The sequence below is a fragment of the Lucilia cuprina genome, chromosome 2, assembly GCF_022045245.1.
Source record: "Lucilia cuprina isolate Lc7/37 chromosome 2, ASM2204524v1, whole genome shotgun sequence".
Taxonomy (NCBI): domain Eukaryota; kingdom Metazoa; phylum Arthropoda; class Insecta; order Diptera; family Calliphoridae; genus Lucilia; species Lucilia cuprina.
The window spans coordinates 70,589,906-70,614,727 of NC_060950.1; the positions used below are offsets into that span (position 1 = coordinate 70,589,906).

The 24,822-nt window shown below is 26.6% G+C and overlaps 1 protein-coding gene across 1 annotated transcript; it reads right to left on the reverse strand.

The window, feature by feature from the left end:
• Window positions 1–1,354: 1,354 nt before the first annotated feature.
• Window positions 1,355–24,317, reverse strand: LOC111675292. The gene is made up of 7 exons (XM_046956197.1): window positions 24,314–24,317; window positions 21,449–21,657; window positions 14,201–14,336; window positions 10,144–10,274; window positions 6,792–6,911; window positions 4,789–4,969; window positions 1,355–3,498 (listed from the first exon to the last, which is right to left on the reverse strand). Exons 1-7 carry the CDS (start codon window positions 24,315–24,317, stop codon window positions 2,624–2,626), a joined length of 1,656 nt encoding a protein of 551 aa, XP_046812153.1. The 3' UTR covers window positions 1,355–2,623.
• Window positions 24,318–24,822: the final 505 nt, after the last annotated feature.

Genomic DNA, 24,822 nt, shown 5'->3' on the forward strand with positions numbered 1-24,822 from the left:
ATAATTATATTAATATATATTTTATATATATTTATTTTTTTATTTAATTTTATGTGTATTTGTATTCTATTTTTTGTTTTGTTTAATAATGAACACATAATGAACTTGTAAATCATTATATGTTTAATTTATGGATTTTTTTTCTGCATATTTGATTTTTTTTACTTATAAGCATATAAACTAAATAATGTTTTTACATTTTATTTTTTTATTTGTATTAAACAATATTTTTAAGTGTATTTTTTATAGTTTATTTTTAAAGTTCAAGTATTATTTGAACATACATAGTTTGTTTTAAAGCAATTTCTGATAATCAATTATTAGTTTCTACTTTGTAGTGTTTTAATGGATGTTTTGAAGGGCTTTTGTATTTAGAAGTGAAATATTTACAGTTTTTTGTTAAACTACTAGATTAAAACTAATAGATACATAATTTTTCAATAGAATTTTAAAAGTGCCTGGTAAATTTTTTAACAAATATTTTGCATGAAATAAAAATACTTAAAGTTATAAAATTGCAAATTTTTTTTAATTTAAATGATAAAATTTTTAACAATATCTTGCTTATGTTTTTAGCTTATTTCGTCATGAAAAAGTTCGGCTTAATATTTATGTTTTAATACTTATGTTGATTTTTAATGTTATATTTATTTATACATAAATATTTTATTTCATATCCTGTTGGGTAGATTTTTTTATCTAAAAGAAATCTTATTTTTAAGAAACCATTTAAAGGTTACAACTCGTTTCCTATACAAAATCTTTAGATTACAAAAATAAAAAATTCTTTCGACTCATGAAAAATTGCTTAATATTGCGCTATTGCATTGAAATAATTATATGAAATTTATACACTGATTAAAATGTTCACTGAACTAGAACTGAACTAGAACTGAACTAGAAGTAGAACTGAACTAGAACTGAACTAGAACTGAACTAGAAGTAGAACTGAACTAGAACTGAACTAGAACTGAACTAGAACTGAACTAGAACTGAACTAGAACTGAACTAGAACTGAACTAGAACTGAACTAGAACTGAACTAGAACTGAACTAAAACTGAACTAGAACTGAACTAGAACTGAACTAGAACTGAACTAGAACTGAACTAGAACTGAACTAGAACTGAACTAGAACTGAACTAGAACTGAACTAGAACTGAACTAGAACTGAACTAGAACTGAACTAGAACTGAACTAGAACTGAACTAGAACTGAACTAGAACTGAACTAGAACTGAACTAGAACTGAACTAGAACAGAACTATAACTGAACTAGAACTGAACTAGAACTGAACTAGAACTGAACTAGAACTGAACTAGAACTGAACTAGAACTGAACTAGAATTGAACTCGAAGCAAGCATCATTAAAATATTTTTTTTTTTTGTATTTAAAGTATTTACAATGAAAGTAACAATTTCGCATATTTTAATATGATTTATACACTGATCTGATTTTTTTTTGTTCGCTTTACAAGTACTTCTGTTCTTTATATTAAAACTAAAAAAGAAAATAAAATGAAAATTAACGCTTTAAGGCTGTTTCATATACAAAACGATGTTAAAAAATAAATAAACGAACACGGTCTACAAAAAGAGAATTTTATATTTCGAAAATGTTGCAACATTTTGTTTTTATAACAAAAAATAAGAAAAAAATAATCTGAAGAACTCAAATTTTCTTCCATATGATGTTGTAGAACAAATATATTATATAGACACTTAGACAAACGTACTAATGCAGAAATGTAAAAGAAAAAAAACATGCTGTATACGTGCATTTTTAAAATATAAGGGAGGTATTTCATATTTGAAGGGAGAAAATTTGCAAACGACTACAAATTGCAATACTCTATATACACGGTTGTTAGATCTTACAACGTTGGCAGTGAAATGTGCAGAAAATGTCTAATAATACTGTCAACTTACAAATTATGTCTTGCTAAATTTTCGGTAATGCTTTTTCTGACAACGTTGCAAAAGAAAATTTTTAAGTTCAGACGATTATAAGACATTTTTGGAGCATTGTACTGATAACGTTGTATAATCTGACAACCGTGTATCACGGATTTAAGTAAAATTAAACTCTTCTTAATCAGAGAAGAGATTTTAAAAATTTAATCATATTTTTGAAATCTAATCGAATGATTAGATGTAGTAAATTATTTTTCATATTTTCAAAAATAACTTCCTTATTAATTTAAACTCCCTTACTTATAAAACATACAAATGCTTAACAACATATACATATAGAAAAATTATGTATGAGTATGATCTAATAATCAAGTTATACTTCTGTTTATCTGATTATAATAAAACGTTTGCGGATACTTTGTGGATACTCAAAAGATAACCTGTAATGTAATACTTAGAATATAAAAACCACAATCATGTTTTTCTTTGCGTGTACAAATTTTATAAGTATGTGTGTCAGTAAATAAAAATAACTATTTAAGTTTGTTTAATGCAAGTATCTGCATATATAAGTATGTATGTATAAGTATTCGTGAAACGAAATAAATTTTTCAGTTTTAGTTATACTATAGTTGCTATTGTTGTTATTGTATGTTAAATATGTATAAATTTCAAGCAATTTTAAGCCATTTTACAATGTATATAATCAAGTCATGTTGTTATTGTTATTTTTGCCGTTGTTGTTGTTTGTTTTGTTGCAGTTACAAAAAAGTCTTTTGATGTTGAGTTACCAGTTGTTGTAGGAGTATTAAGACAAGTGGCGGTATTCAATCCATTAGAGCAGTTATTTGGGGGTGTTGTACAAAATTGTGCGTATAAATTATGGTGTGTTGCAAATACTTTATAGAAAATATATTGTAAAAAATTTAAAACAAGCGTTAAAGTTACAATGTTGGCTGGTAAAATATTTGCCACTTGAGTTGTTGTCATTGTTAAATTATACTCAGACTCATAGAGAGTTTTATCACACTCTTGTTGTATTTGTGACAGCAATTGTGACTGCAATTGTTCTAGTTGCAGTTGTTTCTGTCTTAAAGTGTTTACATATTTGGCTGGCAATTGCCATTTTTCTTCATTTAGCTTTAGCGCTTGTTGTATTTGTTTTACATGTTTTTTCTTGATTAACTTTATTTCAAAATATTTTTCTTTGGGCCAACATTTTTCTATTGTTTTGTTCTCTTTGGCTGGTATGTTGTTTTCATAGCAAATTGTTGACACTTGTGTTGCTAAAGATCTTCCTATATGTTGTAGTTTTTGTTTTATTACCGTTGTTGTCGTAGATATTGTTTTTGTTTTTAATACATTTTTTTCGTTTTTTATTAGTGCTTTCGTATGTGTTTCTATTGTTTGGAAATTGTTATTTTTTGTTGCTGTATTGCTTGTAGTTTGCCTTAAAAATTGTTGCAATAATTGGAACATTTGTTGCACGGCATACACTACAAGTGAGAGTGTTGTTAAACGTGGCCAAAAGCAAGAACATTTATGTAAAGCTGAACAGCCACTAGCATTTAACGAGGAAACATCACCTAAAAAATGCAGAAAAGAAGAAACAAATAAAAAAATAATGATGATGATTTTTTCATATTTTTATTTTTTAATTAAAAATTTATGCATGCTTTTTATTTTCTTGAAGAAAATATTAAGTCTGTATAAATTGACCTAAAAAGGTATGAAAAAAAGCAAAATGGAATTAGAGCAAATATGTTTATAATTTATGTTCATTTTATTTTAAAAAGTGTTATAAAATATCTCCGAATAACTGAAAAAAAATTGTGGAGGTTTTGCATATTGATTATTTGATATTTGAAAATAAGTCACAAAAATAATTTACTTGTCAATAGATATTATTTTCAATAAGGCTTTTAATCATTATATTTCCTAACAGTTTTCCTTATTTACGCATCTTTTTAACTTATTCCATCCTTACTGCCTTATTCATAAACATTTATCATAAATTTATACAACAAATTTTGTATGAAAGTTTTATTTATAAACCTTTGATAAAAGTTTATGAATAAGATCCTTAAAACCAGATTTTTTAGTGCAAAATCTTACATACATAATTCACATAAGAAACATTTCCAACAGGTATATAGTAATTGCAATATAACTCATATAAAAACTTAACTGTTCCCATTATTTTGTTTTTTCCCTTTTAATTTATATCATTCGTTTTTATCTTTCTCACAAAACTTGTTGCTCTTACGGTTTATTACATTTTCATTCTTTTTGCACTAAATATCTCGAAAGGATGTATTTATTTCTGACTCACACACCAACACATACAGACGAATATACTATTTATAGTTTCACATGTCTTTTGTTAGTTTTAACAAATTATTTTTTTTACATTTCCGTCATATTTCCTTTTTGAAAATTGTACAAAAAAAAGACGTCCAGATCTGACAGAAATGAAATATTTCCATAAACATGTGTTTCCGTGAATAAAAGGAAAAACAAGTTGATGGATAGGATATTTGTTCACATATATTTATAGGAAAAAAGATAGTACAGGCGACAAATGAGAAACCTGAAAGAATTATTTTAAATTTATTTGCAAAAAATTCGTTCAGATAAGTTTTATTCATTAATGTTGTGTAATTTATTAAGATTAAACAAGTTTTAAAATATAATTGCGGATGTTGGAAATATTTAATAGGTAGAAAAAAGTTTCACCTAAAGTTGAGTAGAGAAAATTTACCTAATCGGTGAAACAAATGAATATATCAGGATTTATGAGAGAAATTTTTTTAGATTATTATATAAAGACTCTTATAGAAAAAATCGTATGTAAAAAGAAATATAATATAAATTACCTTTTATGTGTGTCATATAGGTATCTGAGCGATCTACTACATTATCCTCATCTAAATCGAAGTAATCTTCCGAAAATTTGTGCACCACATTCGAAGATCCAGCCTTATTTAAACGATTTTCTTCTATGGATTTTTCCGTCGATTTCCAATAAACATCGTGTATAAAAGCAGTGCAACGTATCTGCAATAAAAAATAAAAAAACAATAAAAATTGTATATTAAATTAATATTATACATTTATGCGTTATTTGCAGCATATCAAGCAGCGAGCGAACGAATGTGCAAATAAAACACACTATGTAGTAGTTGTCGTATAAAATAAAAATTATAATTTGACCACTTAAAGAATTTTAATCATTTAACAGTTATCTACCCAACAACTTTAATATGAACACAAACCCACATATTAATGAAGATAAACTCATTTAAAAGAACTCATTGATAGTGTATATGTATGTTGATTGCCAAATAGGTTGACAGTTGTGTGTGAGTGTATGTTGCAAGTAGTAAACATTTAATATGGTAAACATTTCACTTTTTTATGGCACTTCAATGCTGCCTTCAATGTGTTGGTGAATGCGTATACGAGTGTGGTTAAACACAAAGTGGAACTGAGAAAGAAAAAAGGATATCAGATGTCCTTCTATGGTTTTAAGACTTTATAGTATTGTGTGCAAGTGTGTGTGTAGCTATGTATACATTTAATTGAGAGCAACAAGATGCTTATGATACTCATAAACCATATGTGTGTTTAAAAGTATGTGTGTGGGTAAATATGAACGTTAAACCGCCATAAAGTCATTGAAAATACAAAAAGGGAGCAAAACAAAAATAATAATTAACCATAAAATGTTGCACTGTACGTGCCCCGACTATTAGCAAAAACCGTTTTCTTCTGCCTTTTCTGTAGCATTTGTGTTGTGCCCTGTTTGTTTATTTGTTTGTGTTTTATGAAATCCTCTAAAAATTATGGTTTTGTTGTTAGAATAACAAACAATTAGTGGACATTTTTTCTAATACTAAATTCTCAGCCTAATAGTTATGTACCCATTTCTCTTTCGAGCCATTTAAGTAGAGTTATTATTTTGTCCTTGTGTTCCTTGTTTTTCAGAGCAAAAAATACCAACAGCATTTGCTGTTATGTTCGTGTTTATTGTTGTTGCTGCTGTTGTTGTCTATGTATCATAAATTTTAAACTTTATATAATTTAAATTTTTAGAAAAATAATAACAATAACAACAGTGTAACTAGTGTTGTGAACACAATGTGGTTTTAATTATATTCTAGGTCCTTGTAAAAAATGTTTTATAATTTAATTTTCTTAAATAAATTTCAATTATTTTGCAGTTTTTTTTTTTAAGTAAATTAATTTTTTTTATAAAAAAGTAATATTAAATGGTATGTTATCATTTCAGTTATGTTTGTTAAATTTAAGAAGTAAATGTCATATTCGAAGAAATTTCTTTCAGTAATTGTGAAATCAGTCGAAAATATTCTCTATTTGAAATAACGAAATAATCCTAATAAAAGGAAAATCGTGAGTTTGATAGACTGATGGAAGGACGAATGGACTAACAATTATTTACACACACAGACTGACAAACCGTAAAGAATTTGATAATTTATACGAATGACATTTGTACCAAATTTCATCGGAATCTGAGGGGGTTAGTTCAAAATACCATTTTTTGTTCTAAGTTTTTTTTTTAACTAACTCTATAAAAAAGATCGAGAATATTTATATATGTGACCAGTATTTCACTTTTTTCTTTTTGACAAATTTTTAGAGAATTCCTGGTATATTTAAATAAGTCTTTCTATGCTTTTAACACTATTACAGGTAGGTTATAAAAAGGAAAATAAAAAACTAAAAAAATCTAGTCCTTAATGTCTTCTATTTTGTCATTATAATAGTTAAAGTTATTTCGTTTTTTTTTGTTTCTTCACTAGCATTTTATTCTGTACTTCTATGTGCATAAAAGTGTAGTTTTCTTGGTACTTACCTTTAATTTGCCATAAATAAAGTGTTGTGGTGTTACGACAAAATGTATGGCAGAAATAACAGTTTCTAATTCACGTGGATCCTTATGGGGCTTAAAGTGTCGTATATGAGCGGGATTTGTCTAAAAAAGTTGAAGATGAAGAAAAAAGGAGAAAGTAGATAAAATTATTACATTACCGGTAGCAAGTAAAAAAATATTAAATAAATAATTATTTTAATTATAAAAGAACTAAGCAAATGCATAATGATATCAATTTATAGTTTAATAAGCAAGAAAAATTTTTCCAGCAACTTTTTCTTTTGAATTTAACATTTTTCTACACAGGTTAACTAGGTCAATTTTATGTTGCTGCTTTAGGTTGTATATTCCTTTTTATAGGAAAGTGAAATGTTGAAAATATTTTCCCATTTTCTTGCCGTTAAATGAAATGCAATAAAATTTTAATTTACATATTTAACACTATAAAATAATAGCTTTTCTTATGAAGTTATAGTTTTTTGGATTAAATTATATTTACTTGATGTTTATGTTTTTTTCTTTAATTTGTAATTTAATAACAATTTCGTTTTTAGTTCTGTTAATTTGCTTAAATTTAAAACTTTTTCCTAACAAAATCATTATAACTTCTGCAGTTTAACTGGCATTTGTGTGTGCATATTTTTTTTACTTTTGCATGTCATAAGTAATAATTAACAAATATTTTTGTTTTTTCAAAATGTAAACTTTTTCTACGTTACTAGCCAATTTTTGTTGCTGCAATGTTTGTTGAGAATTTGTGTTAATATGCTTTGTAAAGCCAAAATATTTATTATTTTTTATTACAAAATTTGTTATTGCGTTTACTTAAAATAAAGAATATGGGTGTTTGCTTTAAATTAGGTTTAAAAAATATATTTTAAGCATTTGATATTTTATACTGAGAGCTGCGTTACGTATGAAGAATAAATTAATTATATGTATTAGAAATTAATCATACGCCTATATATAATATTCTTACATTTAATTTTTGTTGTATATGCATGTATAACAAGTAGAAAAGTATAGTCGGGCATGGCCTACCATATAATACCCTACACCATGAGTATATTTTTACAATTTTTACTTTTATAAAATTTTTATTTTTTTTAAAGAAAGTTTTATGTTGAAAAAAGTTCAAATCGGGAGGTACGGTTGTATGGGGCTAGGTGAAATAATGGATCGATTTCAACCATTTTTTTTAGGCTTCGTCCTTGTGTCAAAAAACATGCTTGGTCCAAATTTCATCAAATTATCTTGAAAATTGCGGCCTGTACCTTGCGCACAAGGTTTACATGGACAGCCAGCCAGCCGGACAGACGGACGGACGGACATGTCTTAATCGACTCAAAAAATGATTCTGAATCGATCGGTATACTTTAAGGTGGGTATTGGACCAATATTTTTGAATGTTACAAACATCAGCACAAACGTATAATACCCTCCCCACTATAGTGGTGTAGGGTATAAAAATTCGGTCGAAGTAGTGTCCGTTGTTCCATGTAAATTTTGTAATAAAAGTCAAAATCGACATTTTAATTTAAAATTAATTTAAAGCAAGAACAAATAATACTGATCTGTTTCTTATGAATTACTTTGATCACTATTTACAAAAACAATCTCTTCTGTTGCAATAATATTTAAGTGCAACTGATTTAAGCAATTACAAACACTTTAAACCACAATCTTACATTTCATTAATAACTTTTTATTCGCAGACACCCATATAAAAATCATATTTACTGTTGCACCATGTACTACCACTCATACATGATTATGTTTGTTGCTCTTAAAACGTATACACTGTAATTGTACCTTAAATTACCAAAAATATGCTGTTTTAGTAAACATTGCGACACAAATTACCCATAAAGAAAGGGCAACAAAACCTTAACTATGCTTAAGCATGACAGAAACAAAAGCAAAAAAATAAAAAGAAATTGTTGCAAAAAGGATCGCAGAAAAAAAAACAGAAGAAAATTTTGGTTGGCATAAAACTAGCATATACAGATGCGTTCATTATTAAAAATACACGTTGAAAACTTTGTCTGCACTTGGGAGCATATGTTAACAATGGCTAGCAGGACTTGTGGTTAAAACAATAGCAGTAAAGTGTTGGGAAGAGTGTTGTTTTAAACATATGCTAAACCATAAAAAGCAACAACAACAAAAACAGCAACATTTAAACAAAAGTTACCAAAAAAGCAATGTTTATGTTCAGTATAAGTGTGTTCGTGTCCAAGTCTGGGTTTACATAAGTGTTGAGTTTTTGTGTGTTTAGTAAGTGCAAGTGTTGGGGTAATGTGACTTTTAATTTGCTACGTTTATTTGTTGTTTTTTTTTCAACATAATTTTACACCGTCCCTCTTCTTGCTTGCCGCTATAGTTTTTTTTGTTTTTGGCTATTTTAATGTCATTGTAATGAACGTAGTAGAGGTATTTAAACCACATTATTGTTTATGTTTTTATAAAAACACTTTTGTGCGTATGTGTAATTTTTACACATGCACATATACATATGTGTTGTTTTATTTTGTTATTTCCGTTTCCCTATTTTTAAGCAACATAAAAACTCCTTAAGTGGACATTAAATTATATGTTTTTTTCTGGTCCATATGTGTGTCTGTTTGTTTACTAAAGTCGTTGTTTTTCTTTTTTTAGTTGGTCAATTTGGAAACATTTTTGTTTGTTTTATGTTTTCAGTTTATGTGGTTGTTTAATGTTTTTGTATATGTGTTGTTTTGTTATTTTCTGGTATGTTTAGATTCTGGAAGACCCCATAAGCCTTGTTTGTGCATGTTTGTTTTCCCCTAAAATAAAACTTTATCCTTGGGCAAAAATTTATGTATGTATATCTCTGTATTTATACATATATGAACATGTATTTTAGCATGGATTTTGCTGTAGTTGTTGTTTTGTTCTTTATTTATCAGAAGTGCTTGTTCTGTATGTATGATTTGTTACTTTTTAAAAAGTTTTTCATTTATTTGATTTCATTTTTGTTGCTGCACAAACAAATATATTTGTTTAGGTCTCTCTTTTTTTGGGGCTTTATTTAAATGGGAAAATATTTTGTTTTTGCTTCTGTTATTCCGACAATAATTTGTGGTCAATAACTGACCAAATTATATTTCCAACAAAAAAATGAAAAATATAAGAGCAAATAAAAACACACATAAAATGTAGTTATAGTGAAAATTTAAACTTTCAATAAATTCAAATGTATAATTCTGCTTATTAAACTGTAAATAAATTTTTGAATTTATTTAAAACATTGTATAATACTTTAAAACTTTAATATCATTATTATATAATTAAATTATCGAATTAAACTTACCTCATAACCATTTACAGTCCATGTTATATTGGCTGCCGGCCTAGAATGTGAAGAAGTACAGTTGCCTCTGACAATATCACCCACTTTATAGCGTGAACGTATGCCGGTTATAACAGGATCTTTGCCAGGAACTACTGAAAATAAAATAAACTTTTAATTTGAAATTTATAGAAATTAATTTCGTTGTTAATAACATTAGTGTGTTATGTGGTTGTTCTTATGTGTGTAACCTTAAAGGATACCGATCGATTTAAAGTAAATTTCTGAGTCCATTGCAATTTTCAAGATATTTTAATAAAATTTTGACCGAACATATCTTTCAGCAGTTTCTCTGGACTTTTGACCACTACAATGTTTATTTTTTGGCTTGTGTTATGGCAAAAATTTTTAACGTATGATAAATAAATAGATTTTTAAATAATACTCATACGTCTGGTTAATTCTCATACGTTTAGTTTAGAATTTGTAAGTTTATTCTCTAAAAATTATTATGAACTTATTAAAGAAGATTACATACTTTTAAATACTATAGCTTCTTTAGTTTCATTACTTAAAAATAATTAATATTTCTTCCAAAAAACAATTTTACATTAAAGTCAATAATTTTTTTTATCTCCCGTACCTTTTCACATTTTTTCATTACATAATTATTTTCACTTCAATTCAATACGGCCATTAATTTTTCAAAAATTTCCCTAAGAAATTTTAATTATTTTTCTACACTTTTTTCCTCCAACTTCCTTTTCATAATGACAACTTTTGACAATTTAGCACCTTCACAGAAAAGAGCTATTAAATGAAAATTCACATAAAAAAACACAGTTCACAGTTAAATAAATTGAAAATAATAATAAAAAACAGTTTTATATGCAAAATAAAAGAAATATGATAAAAGGTATAAAAATAACTTTTGCATATTAATTGCTGAGTTTCAAAAAAAAAAAAATGGGTATAATTTTCTAGTAGAACATAAAAATGATAGTGAACTTTTCTGTTTTATATTTTTGTTGTTTTTCTATTGATAATGGTTTTGAGAAAAAAATTTAATGCTAAAAAATAGATTTCAAAAACACTGAAGTGTTAATAAAATGGCAAAAAAATATATATATTTATTGAGGATTACTCATGTAAAAATTCTACATCAGCTAAAAAAGGAAAGAAAAGAAAAAACAATAATAAAAATAATAAAGTTGTTATTGAACATTTTATTATAACCAATTTTAAAAATCAATTGCAGGAAACTCTAGAGATATGTATTTTTATATTCATAGTAAAATGTTAACAATTATATTAAACTGTTATACAATTGTAACAATTCAACTTAAGGAGTTATCAACCAAATTGTAAGATTTTTTCGTAAGGATTAAATGAATTTAACTACTAGGTAAAGGGTATTATAAATTCTGTATAACTTATTTAAAAATGTTTCTCCATTCTATCTTTATTAATTTCCCACTAAACTTTTTATGGCATTTTAATGTTTGTTTTAAAATTAATGTTCAACCTTCACATGCAAGTGTTAATATTATTTATATTCTACAGTTTATGTTTTTATGAAGTGTTGAATGTTGTTGTTTGTTAAATAAAATTGAAATTATTTAAATTATCTGCAGTTATAAATTTTATTTACTTTTTTCTTGTTGTTGTCGTTTAAAATACATTTGTTTCGACACATTTGTATAACTTGCAGTAGATTTGTTTACAGAATTTTTTAGAGTTATTAGAGATAATTAAAGGATAAAGTTGTTTCAAAATGAATTTGAAATCGTAGTCATTGACTAAACATTTATAAAAATAAATGTATTTTATTTGTTGTAATTATACTCAACCAAATGTTATTATTTGTTAAAAATTTAAATTTTTATTTCATAATTTTATCCATGTAATTAAAATAATAGATTTTTTAACAACTTCATTTATTAAACCCTACATCACTTTAGTGTAGAGGGTATTATAGGTATTTTAAAGAACACAAATCGGCTCACTTTCTGAATCGATTTAGCTAAGTCCGACTGTCTGTCTATATGAAAATTTTGGTTCTCTCTACAGGTCACAATTTTCAAGATAATTTGATAAAATTTTGCACACACTCTTTTTGACTCAAGGGCGATTATCTTTGAAAATGGTTGAAATCAGTTCTTATTCCGTCTAATCCCCATACAACCATGCCCCTTGAACAAGGGCTTTTGAGCAAAACTTTTTTTTTATAAAAGAATTTAACTTGAAGGTCAAAATTCAAGATGAAATTCCTTTCAAAATATATAAGAATAGGCCCACATTTTCCCTTATCCCCATATAAACCTTCTTGTAAAAAATCTCTGTTTTGTTATATATTTATTATTACAAAAATACTCAATATTTTTAACATACGCACTGCTGTAAGTTATTATATTGACGACCATGACCAACTATAAATTTTTACTTATTTTGTGTTATTTTTGTGACTGTGAAAAGATAACTATATATATATAAAACACAACACTTCAATTTTCATTACTCCAGCTTAATTATTTCTAAATAAAGTGCTTTTCGCCATACATTTTGCACATTTCACACTTATAAACACACCATTACAGATGTTAACATAATATGTATTACTGACAAACACCTCAAGCATGACATCATGCTTGTGCTTTTTCTACTTATTTTTACCATAAAATCTTAATAGTTTTTTTGTTCTTCTTTTCAGTTTGAAATGCCTTTTATTTGTACATACCATTAGACCAGTCAAAACTATTTGAATAGTACGTAAATAAAAGTGCCAATATTTGCTGTAGAATGTTTACGGTATGTAGACGATTAAATTGTTCAACTGCAGCCAGACATGCTGCCAGTATGGCACCGTGAAAGAAGAAGGTGCGAGATATGGAGCGTCATTCAACCATTATTGCGTATTAGAATTTCATCTGTCATTCAGGTATGTTAAGAATTATTTTTATTTGCTCATTTTCTGTCATTTACATTGTATGCTTTACTATTGCAAAAATTACTTTAGTTTTTTTGTCATTTTATTGGATGACATGTGTAAAAATAGTTTCTTCTGGTCTTATATTGATGTTAATGAGATTTAAAAAAGATTTTATTTGAATCTGAATTTTTTTTATTGCTGGTTAAATTTGTAATTATTTGTATTATGATAGGAAAGGATTGTTTTGAGACTTCCATACTAAAGGATGCCTGAAAAGGACATACAGACGGTCATAGATAAATCGTCTAAGAATTATGTAAGGATGCAGATGTTGATATTGATATCTCATTGCGAGGAAAATTTTAATAAAATTAATTGATGTTCTTGAGATTAGTAATAGTAAATAAAACTAAAAGTCTAGGGTTTTTCAAAATTTATTTTCTACTTACAAAATTACAGTTTGTTTATAAACTTTTTTAAAGACCACAATAAGATTTTTTAATCGTTTAACTGCAAGAGAATTTATGCAATGTATAAAATTAAAACTACAAGACAGGAAAAAATATATAGTTTTCATGTAAAGATTTTTCTCCACTCAGTGTTTCTTTTCATCACCGAATTTTAAAATTGTGTCTGTCGTTGCCAATGATTGTCAATAACATGACATTAACCCAGTTTAGCATAGTAAACATTTTTAGCCAAAAAGAAATAAAGTGAAAAAACTTTTATATTTTTTTGCAATTTTTTTTTAACACCACAATGACTAAAATGAAAGATGTGAGGATATGAAAAAAAAAAAACATATATCCACACTCAGATACTAACAATAACATGTTTGCTTAAATAAAATTGAACGTTGGAAAAGATTTTTAGGATTTTTTTTTTTTTTTGATATTATCGATAGAATTTATTCTTCTGAAACCCCAACATGTATGAAAGCTGTTTTTAATGGCTTTCTGTTGTTTGTTTTAGTTTCATTTAAACATGTCAGATTTTAGTTTTAACATTAAATGTAACATGATCATATACTGCATGTGGAAGTATGGTCAAAATCTTGAATGGAAATTGCATTTTAAGATAAAATATATATTTTAGAAGTCGCCTGAATGGAATAGCTGAAATAGATCAATTAATTTTAACGTTACTTACCCACTACTTCAAGTTCTCCGGCGCCAATAAGAGTATGAAATGAGGGAGCATCGGCTGAAACTTCACAGCTGTATTTTCCAGAAGTGGCGGCATTAACAGTTTCTAACACCAATTGACTTTCATTAGAAGAAGAGCGCTAGAAAAAAAGAAAAAGTTAATTTAACATTACAACTATTTTTATCTTAAACATTAAAACAACTTAATTAATTTCTTTCAAATGTCAACATTAAATATGTAAGACTTAACTTTGAGCATTTTATCAATTAGTAAAATAATTTCACTTAGATGAAAAATTTTTTGAATTTATTATAAAAATTCCTTAGAAAATTATCAAGTTTTAATAACATAAATCTTTATTAAATATTTTTTTGTTATTTTTTTTCTACAAGTAGAAAACATTTAAATACCGAAAACACTGCTGAATAACATTAAAAATGCATAGACACATGCATGTAGCAGGAAGCACACTCTCACCCATAAACATAAATAACTCACACATACTTTTATCGTTTATCATACAATTACATGCAAATGTGTATATACACACACTTACACTCCCATACATTCATGTAAAAAACTGCAAAATTTGCTAAAAATTATTTTTTTAAATATTAAAATTGTATGAAAAATATAACAGCCCAAAAAACTTAACTTGTAAAAACCATACACACTCGCATAAAAAATAGTTTATAGTTCCTTGAGATTTTATTATTTTTAGGTTGTCTGTATGTTGTATCCATACATGTATGTGTAGATGGCTGAAACGTGCATTTACCGCAGGAAAATATAATGCCGGCATTAGCACTGGTTCGCCTTAAACTTACTTTTGCAAAAACTATCTAATAATAAAAAGTATACCTTTTTTGGTTCCTATTTGAATCCTGATATTCTCAGTTTCCTTTCTGGTTACTTATAGCCGACATTTAAGCAACAATTTGCTTGCTGACAATGCAGATTTTGGTTTGGGTTTTTTTATCCTAAACACTACGAATTGTAGCTGCAGCTGAATTTGTAAGCAAATTTTAAATGACTAGTTCTTGCATCGTGTAGGTATAAAAAATTTAAAATAAAAAACAATAAAACTAACACGTATGTGTTTTATATGAATTATAGCCTCTTTCTCTATATGGTTAAGTTTTTAAAGTTTTATATCGAAACCACTTTTCGTAGCTGCTTGCTTTTTTTGTTGTTGCAATTTTAAGCCTCGAAAGGTGTGAATATTTAACAGGCATTTAAGTCTAAGTGTTTTAGAAAGAAATGTACAGATATTGTGAAATTTTGGTGTTTAACGAAAGAAAACAAGTAAGAATGTATACCTGTCGCTATGGCTGTCCATATGATACCCTATATCAGCGACTATGTTAAAAATGTGGATTATTTGTTTAAATAATGATGCATTTAATTTAATTTTTACCGTAATTCTAGAATATTTTTACTTTTTGTTAACAAAAAAGTAAGGTTTTTTCAAGTTAATTTCTGAAGCGGTGTGTAAAAGCGCTAAAGTCAAATTAGGCCCGATCATTACAAAAACCGGCAGTATCATTTGTAGTTCTATAAAACCAAGTTTGGCCGATTTTTGGTTGACACGCTAGAAATAATGGGTCAGTACAACCATTTTAATTTTTCTTTCGTCCTTAGTATGATAGCAGAGTTTGTGTTAGTTAGTATGTTATTTAGTATGTTAGTTAGTTACTTAGTTAGTTAGTTAGTTGATTAGTGAGTTAGTTTTAAAGGAGGATGTACGTATGTACATCAAAATCCGAAGACATAAACCTAGGCCTCTATCGGGCCTGTTGTGCGCTCCTTAACCAGTGCCTCAGGTGGGAATCGAACTCACCACCTCTGGTCTACCAGACTAGAACACTAACCACTAACCTACCGGAGGCCACCGAGTTTATGTTAAATTTAAATTAAATTATCTTAAAAATTGCTATCTGTAGCGTGCGCACATGCTTTACATCGACACACAGACGGCCATAGCTAAATCTACTCCGAAAGTGTTTCTGAGCCAATTGTTATACTTTATGATGAATAGGACCAATATTTTTGGATGTTACCAACATCGGAACAATCGGATAATACCCTCCCCACTATAGTGGTATAGGGTGTAATGAAGAAGTACTCAGGTCATTGCAAGAATAGGTAATTTTCATTTATAAAAAATTACTATGTTTGATAAATTTAAAAAAGATTTTTCTGTTGGACTCGTTAATAGAGAAAAAACACAATTAACTCTATAATAGAAATGCTTGTTGGGATCTAAAACTAAATGATGATTTTCTAAAGCGGTTTTCTATGGTGACTCGATTAATTTGAAATTTGGTATTTGTATAGGTTATGATAAGATCAATAAAAATTCACTTAGACCGGTATCGGGCCTATTTTTGCTTGCACCGGATGTCAAATTTTTTTTTTACTGAAAATACAAATTTCCACTAAAATTAAAATTTTTAGCAAATTTTTTGAAACATATTTAACAGATCGAAATTCTTAGGTAATTATTATACTATAACAAATCGGTATTTTACTACAAAGTAGATTTTTCACTTTAAAACCAATTTTAACTTATTGTAGTGTTAACAATTTTCGTGTCAATACATTTCTACAATTTTTCAAAATTTTAATAAATATTTCCTGTGTGAATTTAGGCATATACTGAAACACACTTCTAAGTGTTTTTGTTAATGGCAAATGCCCTTAAGGATTTCCAGTCATAAATACTCTTACATAAAAACTACTCTATTGTATTAGTATATATCCATAAGAAAGTGTTACAATACTTAAAGTTGTTGTGAAAAACAACTTCAAATGACTTTCATATGAAAAAACCATTAGTATGGTACTGAATTTTTGAAACCAAATATTATTAAAGATAAATATTAAATATATTTTTTGTAATTTGTAATAAAAATAAAATCCAAATTTATTTTCTTATTGTTTAAAACATGAAAACCAAATGAACGCCATCCTAGTAATATTTACTTAATAACATTTGTATAGATTTACCAACTTCAACTTTTTACATATTTTTCATTTTATGTTTCTTTTTCTCTCCAGCAATTTGGATTTGTACATTTGTAAGTAGTGAGTTCTTTTTTATGAAATCAAAAAAAAAAAAAATATATATATATTGTTACTACCTGCAAAATGTATGCTTCAATATTTTTCTGGTTGTTTATTTGTTGTTTTCCTTTTTTTGGCAAAACTTTTTCCCATAGAATTTTTTAGTATTTTATTTACGAGTACTAGAATTTGGTATAAGATTTGTATTTGTATACAAAATGTTTGGCGCCTCACTAAAATAGTTGTAAAACTCAGTTGCATGTTTGTTGGGTTAGATTGTTGTTTACTTCCTTAAATCCGTCCACTGTTGTTTTGTGGAAATATGCATGTGTTTGTTGTAGTGTGAAAAATGCACAAATAGTTTTGTAAAATAAATATTACTTTCTGTTTTATACATTTTTCTATTCGTTAGATGGTTTTAAGGTATGAATTTATAACTTACCCAGCAGTTTTTGAAAAGGATGCTGATGTCTATTGTCGATTTAATTAGTCCTCAAGTAATCGCAGATATAGTCAATCGTCTATTTAGGTAGTGGCACATTAAACTTTAATAATAAACAAAATTACATGATAATGTAACTAGTCTGTGACTAGTGGGGGATATCTACTCCGAAATGAAGGGTTATTTTTCAGGTGTTGGTTGGGTGTATATGAGTGGGTTTAAGGAACTGATTTTATATTATTTGCATGTATGTATTATTTGGCTATTGTTATTGTTAAATGTGGCTGGTCCTTTACTCAAATGTATATTTGTTATTGTTGTTGTAGTTGAAGGTGTAGTTAGAAATTTTGTAAAACGTTTTTTTTTTGTATTTATGAAAGGATTTTAAAACTGTAACGTTCGGGTCAGGTAACAATCAGTGAAAATATTTATTTAACAATTTGTTATGACATTTTTACTGGATTCTTTTTTTTACAAATCGTATTAAATTTTCATGGTTTAATATAAAACAATTTTTTTGTAATAACTATTTATACATGGGGATATTTAGTTTACTGTTTACAAAAAAATACAAGTAAATATTAGTTTAAAATATACATAATTCAGGTTTGCAATGACTAAAAAACCTGATTCAATATTGAAAGCAAACATTTTAGTTAGTTATTACTTTGCCAATATTTTCTATAAATTTAAATTTCAATATTATTTTACCTCTATTTAAAGTTTATTCATTAGCACTCAGTTATTTTCCATTTATTTCAACAAAAACAACAAATATTTAGTACAATGTAAATAATTATAAAATTGTTGTAAATGTTTTTAGGTCGTATCTATTTTAGTATTTCAAAATATAATTTATGTATTTGTAGAAATGTCGTTACGACACTATTATTTGTTGTAGTAAAGTTAAAACTCCAAAAGTGTAAGTTTAGTGCAACTTGGTCTTCTTCCACTTCGAAGGGACTTCCTTTTCATAATGTTTTAAAACTCATTTGATAATCACTCGTTGCTCATTTTTGAGGAATGAGTGTGTTTGTTGAATACTAAACACATATTTCCTGCTAAGTCACAAGTTTTTTGAAAACAAATGAATTACACAACTCCAGTGTAAAACTTTGTTGTTGGGATCTATATCAGTATGTGTGTAGTTTTTGTTGTTGTTGTTGTTATTAGTTCATTATGGTCTAAAATATGAAATTATAAAGTACTCGAAATACACACAAACCTATTTCGGTGTATACCCTGCAGTTTGGAGTGGGTGTCCCGTGGAAGAGTTTTAGTATAATATTAGATTGTTACGAAAAACGGTTTTAAATATTTTATGTCATTTTAAAATTTCTTAAACCTTTTTTTAAAATATAAAAGCAATTTCAAATGTAAAAGATTAATATATATTTTAACTAAATAAATAAGTAATAAGAGTAAATAAATGATATGTGTATATATGTACATATATACAATATCTTCTAGTTTACTAATTAGTTTGACACTTTCGAAAAAAAATACTATATAAAAAGGATACATTAGCTCCTTTGTAAAACTGCTTGATATATATAATTTTGCTAATTTGTGTGTTTGTAGTTTTATTCGCACAGAAGTATAAATATTCAAATTTGCTAATTTTCTGGACATTTAAACTATTATAAAAACAAAAATCTTTTGAGCATAAAGTTTGTTTTTAGTTATTTTGAATTTTTGTTAAAAACAAAATCAACAACTCTAGTATAGTAACAGAAACCAAAAAACAAAATTTAATAGAAACTATAAAAAACAAAAACTAGTGGCAAAACTAACATGGGCAAACAGCATTTAAGAGTCGGAAGTGCAAATCTGTTGGAATGAACTTTTATAAACCGAAAAATAAGGAAAAAAACTATTAAATAGACATGGAACTTTTGCTTATGTATGTGTTGTATACAAAGCTCTAAAGAGAGAAATACTAAAAGAATCAAAAGTTTTAGACTTGTAGTTTGCATTATGAAATATTTAATGAAAGAATATACTCAGAGGATATCAAAGACACTTTTTATTATGGAGACTTCATTCATATCATTCAGCTACGGATAGAAAAGCTTAAAAAAGATTTTTTACTATTTAAAACTGAAAATTTAATCTTTTTTATATTTAAAAGCACGGAGAAGAATTCATGTGAAAGTGCTCAGCATTCGGAGTTCAGTGAATAGTATTTAAAAAATGTGGATTATTTTTAATAATAAAGATTTTTTTGTCCTAATTCCTACTTGTGTTCATTGTCAAATGATCATTACAAAATTTACCAGTAACATTCAGACTTGTACAAAACTAAGTTGTGCTAATTTTGGTAAAGATACTAAAATATTTGACATAATTATAGGCTCAAAAGCCCTATTTTGGGGGTACAGTTGTACGCTATTGAAACTATTTGAAGTCCACTATAATTTTTGATTTTATTTTAAAGCTAAACGTCTTGTCTTTAGAATTATGTGAATAAAATATTTTTAAACAAAAGGTTAAAGGTCAATTTTCATAGTGTATAGTTCAATGTCAAATATATTAGACAGGCCAGTGTTAAAAATTATAAAAGCATTATAGTAAAATTGTTTAAACTCTTTTTGAAACATTTTAAAAATAAATCAAAAATTTTCTTATTAAATGCCTTACAAATAATTCATCCAAAATTAATGCTTTCATTTTATATTTTTTACTTCAATGTCATGCATTCCTTTCACAAAACCAATATTGAATTTGTTCTATTTTTCTTAAATACTTCAAATATTTACATTTAGTCTTAAAGCCAACTCGGTTGCCTCAATCATTGTCACCCACAAAAACTCAATTAATATTCATGGGCCAAGAAATGATTTCAATTATACGAAAGTCGAAACAAACATAAAATTTCAACAATCAAACTAAAACCACTGTAAAATTTAATTATGATGGTTGTCTTGGATGGTGGTACGCTGCAACAAAATGTGTGTGTATAAAGTTTATCCTAAGAGTTGATACTCTAGAGACAAGTACAGTTATATGACAAAATCAATTATATAATTGAAAAAAAGAAATTTATTATTTTTTATTTACGTTTTAGTTGAAATCAAAGAATATTCTGGGAGTATGAACACAAGTTTAATTTAAGTGTAGGATATTTTCATAATGATCCTACTAGAATAGTTAAATAATTTTAATAATATTTTGCCCTTGTGTAAGGTATTACAATTTCTACACAACTTTGTAAATTTTCTAATTCAAATAACTACAATTGTGTAGAATACCAAATCTACAGTTTTATTCAAGAAAATGAAGGAAAATGAATAAAAGTAATGTTAATAACTACAAGTACCATCTGTGTCTCTGTCGGCTAGAAACAAAGGAAAACATACTCTTCCAGCAAATACTTAAGTGACAGCTATTAAAAGTAAAAAAGCAAGAAAAAAATAGTTTAAATACTTTTGGTCATTGAATGTGCAAATGAATATTTAGTATTGTATTTTTTTCTTCTTTCTCATACAACTGTTAGGAAAGACTTCCTACTAGGCTAAAGTTAAAGTTTTTTTCTTTCATCTTTTCGTATAATAACCTCCATTTGCCGTTTAAAAAATATGCTAAATATTTTGAATATTTGTTCATAGCCTTAAATATTTCTAATGTTTGACTATTATTAGCAAAACTTTTTGGTACTTAATATTTAAGCACATTTTGAACGGTTTGTTTTTTGTTGTTGTAGTTGTTCGTTTTACTAAATTTAAAGTTCTTCCAATACTTACATCAATTTTTACGCCAGCGAATTGAAAAACTTTCATAGCTGGTGTTTCTTTGGGGGTAAAACTATAAAATTCTCTTCGTCCTTTATACCATTTAACTGAATATAGACTGTCACCTTCCAAATCATATAGACACTTAAGTATGGCCTTTTCTCCCTTTCTAACAGCATGTGGTATTTGTACGCGTACATCACGTAGAGCCAATGATATGTCTGAAAAAAAAAATTAAATAGAATTTTAAGTAAATTAATTTAAATGTTAATATTATGTTTGTAAAAAGCATGAGTTATGTAAACGTTTTTTACATAGATACATAAATACATACGCACTTACAACAATAGCTTAAACGACTCTGCTATATTAAAACGTAAAGAACACTTTATAGATTAAAATTGTATTTTGAAATTATTAATTGAATGACAAACATCCGGACTTTGAGCTTTTACCAAAACATGGCTCTTAACCGTTTTGGTAAAAGATCCCGTTTACGTAAAATTTTAGATCCGTCATACAGAATTTTTTTGAAACAATTTAATAATCAATTTCATTGAATATCACTTAAATGACACTGTCTGCATATTAAATATCATGAAACTTCAAAACTTTTTTGTTATCAAAATTATGAGGTTAAATTATAATAAAATTCAAGTTTTCTTCTCAACTTTTTTAAAAAGAACTTTATTCTTTTGTCTTTTTAAACAATTAATCTTGGTTATAACTTTATTTAAACTTTTATCACTTACATTGAAATCAGTAGTAAGAGCAGCAAAAATATATATATAAAACCTAATAAACTTAAACAATACGGTCCCCTGCACTTATAAACTCCTTAAGCAACGAGACTCCCTCAAAAATTAAACATAAAACTTGTAACACCCACAAAATCATATGGTTGTTTGTCAAAATTATTACACCACTGTGGTTATTACACACATATAACTAACAATACAAAAAAATGCTAACAAAGTAAAAAAAAATCAAAATAAAATTAAAAGTTAACTTAAGTTAATTGTTCAACAAAAAAGCAGAAAGTGTAACAAAGTTTTTTTTTGTTTCTCAAAACAGTTCAAAACTACATTAGAGCTGCTGAGATGGTGGCTGTGGTGCTGGTGGCGGAACATTTTAAAAGTAAATGTCTCTAGAGTGCCACTTGCATGTTAATGCCAAGTGTTGATTTTTTTATTAACACCAACAAAACAGTCAGCCAACGAACCAACAACTAAGTAAATAATGTTTCAAAAAAAAATAATAAAACAAAATATGAAGAGAAGAAAACTGAAATTTTCTTTTTTTTCTGGTTAAATATTTAAAGAAATACAACAAATATGGAGAATTTGAAGCTGAATAAAAATCTGTAATGTTATTGTAAGCCTATGGAAGCTTCGTTGAAATTTGAGTTTATTTACTTTTACATTTTCTGTTAAAGTCAAGTGTTTGACATTAAACGCTTTAGGCTTTTAGCCGACAATAAATAAGAAAAATGTGATAAAGATTCTTAAGGGTATTTAAGCTTAAGCAGTGTAAATAACTGGTAGTATATAAATAACACAAATTGTAAGAAACAATGTTGAACAAAGTTGAAGTTGAAAAATTAAGAGTCATAAAAATAAGTATTAGTTTGTTTATTTAAAATTATGAAGGCGTATGAATAACATATATTCCATACGTAGTGTAGCCTTTTGTTTGTAAACAAAATTAAGTTAAAGAATTAGGAGTCATAAAAATATTAGTTTATTTAAAATTATGAGAGCGTATGAATAACATTTAATATTATAGGAAAATATTTCATACGTAGTGTAGTAATATAAGTGTTAAGTTATTTTTTGTAAATATATTACTAAACCAATTTCAACTATTTTAATACGTATATAAAAAAACAGATTATTAAACAGATTATTTAAATTATCTTTAATTAAACTAAATTACAAGTTATTAATTTACTCTTTGACCTAAAATTACCAAATACATATTTTATTCTCTAGTTTAACATTATCGAAACACTATTTGCTTTATATATTTACACATAAATAATAACACGAATTAATGATTGAAATAAATTATTATATAATTTGAATTAAATATTAATTACATACATTTTGTAAGGAAAAACTAGCAAGGGAAACTACTAAAATCCATTTAAGCGGTTAATTTATTGTAACAAATAACTGATAAAATATATATTTCAACATTTTTACCAGAATATTAATTACTTTGCTGTTTAGACAAAAAAAAAAAATACTCAACAATTTATAGGTTTGTTTATCTACTATCTCTACAAAACTATAAACATTATTTTTATATAAATAAATTCAAAAACAAACCACATTTAAAAACAAAAGTGAAAACATTTACAATAGCATTGACATTAATTAAAAAAGAAGAATAGAAAAAAAGAGAACAGCTAAACATTCCAGCAGGCAGCTATCCTTCTGATGACAATGACAACCATCGTGATGATTGCATGTCATACCACAATTAGCATTAATATTATGGGGCCAACAACAACTAACAAAGTAAAAGTATTTGTATATATTTTCGATTTTTATGTATTGGTAGTACATTATTTTGCCTCTACTCATCATTAACACCAACAACCACTACATGAAAAAAAAAACTGAAAAGACAAACGAGATATCGTAAACTTGTACATGTTGTAAAATGTTTATAAAGGCAGCTTTACAGGTACAAATACAACTACAGTTACAGTAACAGCTACAATACTACAACCATTTATTGAGAGAATAGATTTGTAAAGAAAAAGGCAAAATACTATGATTGAAAATCAATTGAGCGCACAAATGTCAAGCAATAAATAAACTGAAAATCAAAAAGCAAAATAAAATACTCGCAGTAAATAATAAAACGAACTCATTTTACTTATACGTTTCAATACACATTTGTTGTGGAAAAGTTTTAAAACCAGACAAAAACAATATCTGTGATGATTACTGCTAAACAAAATGCAAAGATATGTATTGTTTCTGTAACTTTGTACATGTATGTATATGTTTTTATGTAAAAAGGTGGTTTTGCAATACATACTCAATAGGAGTAAAAATCTATTCAAAGAGAAAAATTAAAGTTATTTGTAATTTTATTAAAATAAATATTTAATGTAAAATTAGTTTAAAGAGTATATAGATAAAGTATATATTAGATCGTTTACTTAAAAGAGTGTAGAAGTTTACACGAATAGTTTAATTTTAAATATTAATAAGATCTTTTTAAAAATTAAAAATACATAAAAGAAATATATATATTAAAATAATTATATTTTTAGGCTTGAATTTTAAAATTATTAAAACGTTGAATAAATTCTTACATTATAACTGATGATAACTTTTTTCCATTTTTACTACTACCTTCTGTGAAGTGTT

Bases quoted from the DNA above. Each gene is read 5' to 3' on its own strand.
- LOC111675292 (XM_046956197.1), bottom strand. The intron at 4,970-6,791 runs GTAAGTACCAAG...TTTTTATTGCAG, and splicing joins TTATTTATGGCAAATTAAAG to ATACGTTGCACTGCTTTTAT. The intron at 3,499-4,788 runs GTAATTTATATT...TGCATTTTTTAG, and splicing joins CTATATGACACACATAAAAG to GTGATGTTTCCTCGTTAAAT.